Consider the following 9,165-nt stretch of genomic DNA (forward strand, 5'->3'; position numbering starts at 1 on the left):
CAGGACAGGCACGCCCGCTGCCAACTACGCTCCAGCTAACGTCTACCAATTCACATACAACACCCAGATCTACCCAGGAGTCCCAGAAACCTGGGCACGGCTCCCGTGTAAAGCAGGTAGGCCCGTCGTCCTAGGGTATCGGCCAAACACGGCCAGATCACTGATCCGGAAGGCTCCCCTACACTCGCCTTGCAGACCTGCCACAACCACTATCATCTCAACATGGTCCTTAAGCTTTTTCTCGATATACATCATCATATGATTACTAATCTGCCAATGGTTAGTGCAACTTACCCGAGGCAAGGGTAAGTACTAACCAACCGTCATCGTGCAAGAATCTTAACCACGTGAGGCCGATTTACCAATCGGTCACAGCACAACAACGGCTCCACCTTTACAATTCTCAACACGCGCACTCCGTGCGTCCACGCACACTTCACCAACGCATGTCGGTTTCTCCTCCGCACGCGCACACTCCGTGCGCCAACACATGCCTCATCAACGCATCTCTTCTTTTTCCTAAAAATTCTCGCTCCGTCTTCCCGAATAAAATTTGGTCTTCATCCTTTTTTCCATCTTGACATGATCTGTCATAAAAAAGTAAAATAGCATTGCGACAACACATTGTCAGGGTGACAAAAAAGGTTTAATATATTTAATTGCACTACCCACGCGTCGAAAAAATCGCGTATTTCGCTGCAATATGTAAACAAAAACTTGCAATAAAATCCTATAAGTGTGAAGATTTTTTTTAATAATAATAATGCTTGGTAATTAATTTCTCTTATATGTATTAAGGAAATTGTACCAGTCATTCTTAAAACCCTAGTCCGAGTTTATTGTGGGCTTTTCTCAAATCAGGACGTTTGGATCCCACGAACATTTCAGTTGAATGATAAGGGAGCTAAATTGGATCCTAGAATCTAATTAAAAAAGCTCTGGCATTCATCTGATGACGCAGGCATGAATAATACTCTGTGTAATAATATGGAACTTATTGATACCATTTCGTTAGTTTTATTGTTAAAAGTTACGCTTAAAATAATTGTCTTCTTTATATAATTTATGCAGTTGTTTGTCTTTTTCAGAATAACCAAATAATATAGCAATATATTTTCACATGGTAACAACGTTGATAAAGATTCTCAGTTTATTAATACAATAAATTTAACTTAAAGCATACTCTTAAAGAACAACAAATAAAGCAAATCAAAAGCAAATAAAAAAGTTAACAAAAAGCTTTGAAGCTTTTACACTTACTTCCAATCACCTTGTCTAAAGTGCCCATTCTGAAATAGGTTATATTAACTTATTTCTTCCGATGGAATGCCACATCTTAATTATTTTTAACAGTACAAATAATAAATAATAATTATTTTTTAAATAGGAATTTTAAAATACTTTTTCTCATTGTATTATAATTCTATTATATACTATTTCTAAAACATTAATATAAATAATAAGATATTTTGGTATGTCATATACCATATATTGATATTAAATGAGCTGTACATTTATCTGTTAAAGCTTCTACATATATAAGCAACCACCCTGTATGAGCCTCGTTACCTAATAAATAAATTAATCCATAACCATACATTGACTGTTGAATTACACATTAATTATTAAATAAACTCTTTGCATGATATCTTTAAATCCTACTTAAAATAACATCTATATTGAGACAAAGAGACCATACCACCGTGAAACGAATTAATTGTAAGTATTAAAATTATAAAATGTTTTGTATCAATGCTAGTACAGAACTAGTCTGGTCTTCCAAGCTTTTTCCATGTTCACCATTGTCAATGATAAGATCCCAATCTAAAAAATCATCTAAATCACATTCAGATGCAACATCATCAACACCTGATTGAAAGATGAAACCTCTGTTCTTCCTTGTTTCCTCATCAGCTGTTATTCTTATTAATTTTAGAAGATCACCATATGTTTCTCTGAACCACCGAATGTCTGTTTTGCGTCTAATATCACTAACAATCCATACAGGTTTATCTGCAACTGAAAACAAGTTTTTTTAATTCCTCCTTTTGTATATAGTATATCTTATATTTTTAAAATAATTGGATATTTGTGTTTATGTATTATCCTATTGTATTTTTCATATTAATGATTAGCAATCACAACAAGATGGATCAGCAATTACAACATAGTGGATCAGCAATCACAAATAAACAACATTAACGTCGTGAACTACGTCATTAGATTAATGATAAATATGTTGAAAAAAAAAGTAAAGTGACATTCATTACATTTACTACAATCTAATTCTACACAATAAAAAACTTCTGAAAATCAACAAAAGTAATAATTTCATGCTCTTTTAGTCATCGTCATGACAAACAACATCAACAAAAGAAAATAAACAATAGCAATCAAAAAACACATGAAGTAAAAAAGATCAAAATAATAACAAGCTACCACCCCAAGCCAGCCAGTAAGGCTTAATATTATTTAAAGCTAAAATAAAAAAAATTGGCACTTATAAGGTAAGATCTTTACCATTAGAGATAAGCTTCTTGGAACCTAGTAAAGCTCTCAAAAACATTAAATATGGGTGGAGAGTTTCAGAATATGGCAGGATATAGAACCAAAAATGAAACAAACTCTATCCTATTGAACAAATGAGTAGCAACATAAATTTTAAAAGTTTTAACTAAATTACATTATCTCTCTGGTCACAGAGTGGTTTGAGCCACTCTCAATATAACTCTTGAAAAAGCAGGATGAATTAAAACAAGTAGATCTAGTTTGACATCTTTCATGCACAAGCAAGCATCATTGTTAGTATTTATCCTCACTCATTTGCAACCTGGGTGTCAAATCAAAAGTGCTTTCCACAATAAATCAACACCTTTCAGTTTCATCAATTATGGATCTGGTTTAAAACATAGTATGTTTATAAAGGAAAAGATAAATATAACACCAATAGTAAAAATTTGACATCCATAGCAACCCCTTTAAACAAAATTGTTACACCTAAAGTATGTTACATCTTGCCATGAAATGCTATGAAAATTGGAAATATGGTTAAATAATACCATTTTCACATGCAGCACGACAGAAACATCCATAATCTTTCAGCCTCATATCCTCACTCCACCGGACCATTTCCAAACGGTACTGCTCTTTATATTTGCTGTCACTCAACAACTCTTCTAAATTTAACTTCTTTTCATTAGCCCAATGACTTTTAATTGGTTGTGATATTTTAATAATTGCACATTTATCCGACAACCTGAAATTTTTTAACAAGTAATTGTAATTACTATATTACATACATATGTATGGTTAACTAATTAATTATAATTACTTTTTTTAAAGATATAGGATCACAAATTCTTATAATATTACAGGGATCAGAAAGTAATTACGCTTTAAATTCACATGATTACATTTTTAACAAGTTTTTATTTCAAATCAACAATATATTAATCTTCATTATTTATAACCTTTTGCCATCTAATATACAAATTTTCAACACTAGAGTAGTAAAAAATGAATAAGTTTTTCCATAAAATATGTTGACAAAAATGACAATACTTTCTGGTCCTCCAAATTTAATATGATACATATACTTAAACTAACATTTATCAATAATTACTCTAATGGAATGGTCAAGGAAAATGCTGTTCATTATAACCATTGTAATAAGGTATGCATATTTATTTCAACTAATGTATATACATCTACATAAATCAAGACTATTCTAAAACATCTTGGTTAGCATGTAATTACACAATTGTAGTTAATGGCACAAATACATTTCAATCACAAGGTTATAGAAAAAAATATTAAATAAGTGGGGATACAGTACTGATCATTATTTTTCTTATTTCAAAAATTTTCTAGGTAAAACATAAGCAATTTTATTAAATACATTTTATTAGACAAAATGACAAACATAGCTTATTACATTGAATAAAATCATGTATGTATAATAAGTATAATTCTATCTAATATAATAAATATTTTTCTAACTAATATATTTCTATACTCATTGTTATATAAACAATCTATTGTTTCATATAATAATGAGCACCGGAACTTTAAAAATATTGCCAAGATTTTTAATCTTTGTATCATAAATTTATATTACAACTTACACTTTTTGTAAATGATCCGTCAAAAAATCTTTTCCAGATTTCCTTTTTCCACTGAATAAGAGAATTGCTTTAGGCATTTTACTATAAATAGATCAGTCTTAGTTTGATTTTAAATAAAAAAGTTGTTAAAATTTCTATTTTAATATTTGCCTAATTTATACACACGGAGAGACAAAATTGTTTTGGAATCACATGTACACAACTAAGAGCAAGTAAACAATCTCTAAAGATACTTGACAATAAAGTCAAGCGTTTTTATATACGTTTTTTTTATTGGCACAAAAAAGATTTTTATTAAATAGTAAAAAGACGGCTATTTGTTATTTTATTTATATTATTGGAAATAAAATTGTGAATTTAATTTAATTCATGATTTTATCTAATAACTTATCTAAATAAAAAACTACACCATACAAATATTTTGAAAACGTACAGTACAAACACAACTTATGCAGATGCTTCATTAATTTGAAAACTTATATTGCTCTAGATGGCGCTATTACAGCATTACAATTTAGAAAACTATAACAATTATCTTTAAGCATTAGTTTAACCTAAGTGTGCCTAGATGGTACTGTTATGTAAATATTGTGTTCATTTATACAGTTACATTTTTGTTGAACAAAAGCTAACAATAGTAAAATATCATCCAAATGATGCTTTTGTTTTAATTTAAGTAAAATCTTTCTTTTCTATATACTCATTAAGACGTTCTTTTCTTTACCTTAAATTTTAAAGCTAAAGAAAAGAACGATTGAAATATGGAACTTTAATAATAGAACTTAATTTTTTAACCGTGGAACAGAAAAGCATACAACTGTTTTAATATTTTCTGTCAATAGAAAAAAATATATTGCACGATTACTGGATACATACAGCGACATCTCTCGGTAATATATAAATTAATAAGAAAAACTTATTACATATTATAAGAGATGGCATTGTAAGTATTTCAATAAATATTTTTTACAATATGTATAAGGAATATTTAATAAATAAAAATAAAAACGACTGCTTGGCTAATTGCACGATAAAGAATATTAATCGCAAATAAGTTAATGGTTCAAACAATTGATAAGTTTGTTTATTGTTTGTTTCTGGTGAATGAAAAATAAATACCTAGCTTAAAAACTTTCTATATAAAGATTAAATACTATTTAAAGATACTTGCAAAAAGTCTTTATAAAGTTTCTTCAGTTTGAAATAGTTATTTTAATCCATTAGTTGAAGTAAGGCATATCAATTGGTATGAGTTATTCTTATTTGCCGCTGATGTAACTAATTGAACGAATAGCCATATTCGATACGCATTATCATATCGCCCACGTTACGTTATTATGCTTGCCATAACACATAGCTATAAATAAAATCGTGCCGACACGAAAAAATGGCGTTATTTGAATGCCGACCGATAATTTAAATGTAGCAACAACCGCTTTTAGCTTACAACCTTAATTGACTTAAAAATGCTTATCAATATCCTATAAACATGAGACGCACACGCCTTAAGCTTACAGTTAAAAGTAAACCATACGACAAAGTAATTCAAACTTATTTTATAAGTCGAATTCTCAGACGTGTTTCCTTTCGTCGTTGACACACAAAGCTCGAAGCACGATGCACGCTCACGACTTTCTGAACAACTCCGGACATGACATTCCTCGTTTCGTTGTAGATTAGAATGGGACGGAGAGCGAGCCGCCCGCCGAAAAAAACGAGACGGGCGACCACGGAGCAGTCCACGTGGACTGCTTAATATCCACACAGGAGCATCGACCAATGGAAAACGGTACCACTAATGTATTTCTCACCTCCGCACTCACACCGAGGTCGGCTGCCACTTTTCATATCATATAAACGATTTTAAGCTTTGTGCTTGTCTTATACGGTTCGAAATCTCGTGATGCAACAAAAATGATATCTGTTGTCGGAATGACTTATAGAATGTAGTTCATTGTAATTTCGGTGTTATTACTGCATGGTAAGGTGCATTGTTGCAAGTAAACTACCCTGCGGCTCTTGAATTTAAAACGATTCCCAAGAACATGAGCGCAAGTTGGTGAAGGTTGGAGGAGGCCGCGATGCAAACTGCATCGTCTCGTCACAGTGCCGACACCCCTCCTCACCCCGCTACGCCGCCCGCTGATATTGTAGTGAGTTCACAGCACGGCGCGCTTGCCTGTGTGCGCCCCGAGTCAACTGTTGTGCGGAGGCTCGAGGTTTCGCAGCAATCGCGGAGGCGCTGGGGTCGCGCAATACGCCGTTGTTGCAATCCGCCGCATTTGTTTCCTCGCGAACGTTTGACCACCGTAACAAAGGAGTTTCCCGCGTACAGTTCCAAAACTCGTGCTTGCTGTTATTCAATGTTCTGAAATGTTACCCATACTTTCATTTTAGCTAAATATTTGTTTTAACTTTTTTCACATTCGACTGCTTTTAGGTATTTCATAAAATATTGCCACTCACTCTTCAAACGCAATCTTTAGGAACGAATGAATGCTAATAGTTCCGAGTTTATTTTTTTCCGTGTCAAATAGAAATCAGCTGAGCAGCGGTTACTTATCGCTATATTTCAATTTTGGCGGCTACCTCCTATTTCCGATACTATAAAATCACAAAAAAAACATTGTTTGTTTTCCTTATAACCAAAATTGATCGTGTTATTTTTTATTCATTTACAGGTTCGTCATAAGTTTTTGGCGGCCAATCTTGCGACTCCCTCAGATATCCTGGCTCGGGCCGCTGCTTACTTCTTTATTACAGGATTGCAGGGCCAAAGAGTTCACAAGGGCTTTGGCGGACTGTCCACAGGTGACCTGGCTAAAGGTCCCCCGCGAGGGGACTTGGCTTGTGCGTAGAGCGCCCGGAAGGGCATGTTATGACATGGTCGGTTGTTATTTACTTGGTTAACGTTACTATCACTTCGGAAAGCAATATCCCTAAAAGGAAGAAGGAGCGGAAGAAACTGCATCAACACTTCTATCTCTAATTATTGGAAGTCTACTTACTGCAGTTTACGAACCAAAATCGCCGGCGAAAGAGGCCTGTTGGCTAGCTGCGAATTATATTATATTTTATATATTTTGCTTTCTTATTCGTAGCGTCGTTCATAACTTGAAGAGCGCGTCGCCTTCTCAGGACGGCGTTTCGATAGAAAGTCCTTGGAAGGATAGTGTTCTATGATGCGGCCCCAATAACTAAAGAATTTGGGTGTCGGCACAGTCAAATAAGTCTGTAGTTGTCCGTTTTATGCATTGAGCTGTCGTAGGAAGGTTCTGGTCTTCCGGGAGGTTTTCATTGTACGAAGGCGCTCTTTTGGCCCGTGAATCTGTTCTGTATGATATAAAGTTTGTGTATGCAATGCGGGCTTGCATACGCGAAGCACGCTCTTGGTATGATTTCGTTCAAATATTTACGGAAAGCGTAACTGTCTTTAATTGTGAAAAGTATATTTTAGAACAAATAAAAGTGGGTATTCAAGCTGAATTGCTTATTCATTAATGTGTTCCGATGTGCGAGCCGTAGAAGTAATGTTTTCGCCACACTGAGTTGGCACCAGAAAACGAACCACTTATCTCATTGATTAGTCATAACGAGTCAAGAATGCGTTTATATGCATCAGAGCAATAAATAAACGAAGAAGAAACTTCTTTTTTATTGCTCTTATTTACCATACATCTTATTGTGTACTTGTGTTGATTTTTATTAGACCTGTAAATGAATGCCTCAAACAACCATGGGGCATGTATAAGTTCCGAAAGTATTTTTGTCCACCAGGAAAAGATGATAAAAAAAATTGAATCATCAAGACGCTTTGAAGCTGTATCTTTACAGTTTCAACTTTATATATGTATTACATAAATAATTTTAAATAAAGTAAATTCTTATATAGTTTTAAAACAAGATGTATCTTGTCATATTCCAAAGATATTATCTATAAAAGATACATTGAGGGTACAACATAAAGGAACGGGTGTGCCTGTGAAAGACCGCAGGGAAATTATTCTAAGTTTGAAACACCGCACAGAAGAAATTTTCAAGCATAAATGTATGCATTAATTGCAAGCGGGTTGGGAAAACATCCGGTATCTCTTGTTAATTTGGGATTATTGTAATATATGTATGCTTCTGTTCTCCTGGGTCCCACGTCTTACTGGATTTAGTGTTAATTGATGGTACTACTCCGAAAACTTCTTAATATCCGTGTTAAATTTATAAGTAATTATTATCAAATCACCTGTAACATATTTTAACAAAGATCGACGTTGCCGACGTGATTTTCACCGGATCATATTATTATATTATTTGTATTATGTTTATAAGGAGACTCAATTTTTGTGTAATTCGCAATAAAAAAGGGAGACCATTCAGCGTTTTTCTCATAGGACTATGTTCACCATCCCATGGTTTACTCGAATCTTTTACGTAGATTTGGTTATCTTCCCTATCTTTGTCAAACTCGGTCACTGACGTCTACCGTAATGACCCACCCAAGCGTCAGGATCCTATATTGGCGATAATTGACGTGATTATTCTGGACATTGACTATACATTGCCGAAATGACACTGTATCTCTGCGATTTGAAGTAGCGTGAGGATATGTCGGTAAAATTATCAAGGAGGTAAAAAACAGACAAAATGTAATGTAAAAATAAATAAATACTAACATGGATTTTAAATCAATATTTTTATGAAATTTCATCTCCTTGCTTTTTTTTCTTAACATCTATCAAATCAATATTGAAATGTGTTACGTATTATAGCATTATAAACTTTATTAAATCGTAATATGCGTTTAGTTTAGAGTTTAGATGAACCGGCTTCAATATCACCTTTACTGTTCTGCAAAACACTGTAAGGTGTTTGTTCACAAGCGTTTTAAAGCTAAGTGAATATGGAGGCAGCTTCAATGAATCACCAATAGATCAATTAATTAAAAGGATTGTTTTCGAAGCCTCTATAAGCGCACAAGTAGATTTAATTACCCGTCCGGAATTTTTAGGATACAAAATGTTTTTTTTTTTATTAAGACTTACTTCAA

At 33.3% G+C, this 9,165-nt stretch overlaps 1 protein-coding gene across 1 annotated transcript; it reads right to left on the minus strand.

The window, feature by feature from the left end:
* Positions 1-1,124: 1,124 nt before the first annotated feature.
* Positions 1,125-4,321, minus strand: Pmvk (Phosphomevalonate kinase). Its single transcript, XM_068766513.1, has 3 exons — positions 4,125-4,321; positions 3,060-3,256; positions 1,125-2,019 (listed from the first exon to the last, which is right to left on the minus strand). The coding sequence occupies exons 1-3, from the start codon at positions 4,199-4,201 to the stop codon at positions 1,733-1,735; spliced, it is 561 nt and encodes a 186-aa protein (XP_068622614.1). The 5' UTR covers positions 4,202-4,321; the 3' UTR covers positions 1,125-1,732.
* Between the last annotated feature and the right edge of the window lie 4,844 nt (positions 4,322-9,165).

Source organism: Battus philenor, unplaced genomic scaffold (genome assembly GCF_028537555.1).
Source record: "Battus philenor isolate CCGP_79_NKW_IND1 unplaced genomic scaffold, ilBatPhil1.0.hap1 SCAF_21, whole genome shotgun sequence".
Classification (NCBI taxonomy): domain Eukaryota; kingdom Metazoa; phylum Arthropoda; class Insecta; order Lepidoptera; family Papilionidae; genus Battus; species Battus philenor.

Coding starts and splice junctions, on each gene's coding strand:
- Pmvk (XM_068766513.1), bottom strand. CDS start 4,201: ATGCCTAAAGCAATTCTCTTATTCAGTGGAAAAAGGAAATCTGGAAAA. Junction 3,257..4,124: donor ACGGATCATTTACAAAAAGT/GTAAGTTGTAAT, acceptor AAAAAATTTCAG/GTTGTCGGATAAATGTGCAA. Junction 2,020..3,059: donor TCGTGCTGCATGTGAAAATG/GTATTATTTAAC, acceptor ACTTGTTTTCAG/TTGCAGATAAACCTGTATGG.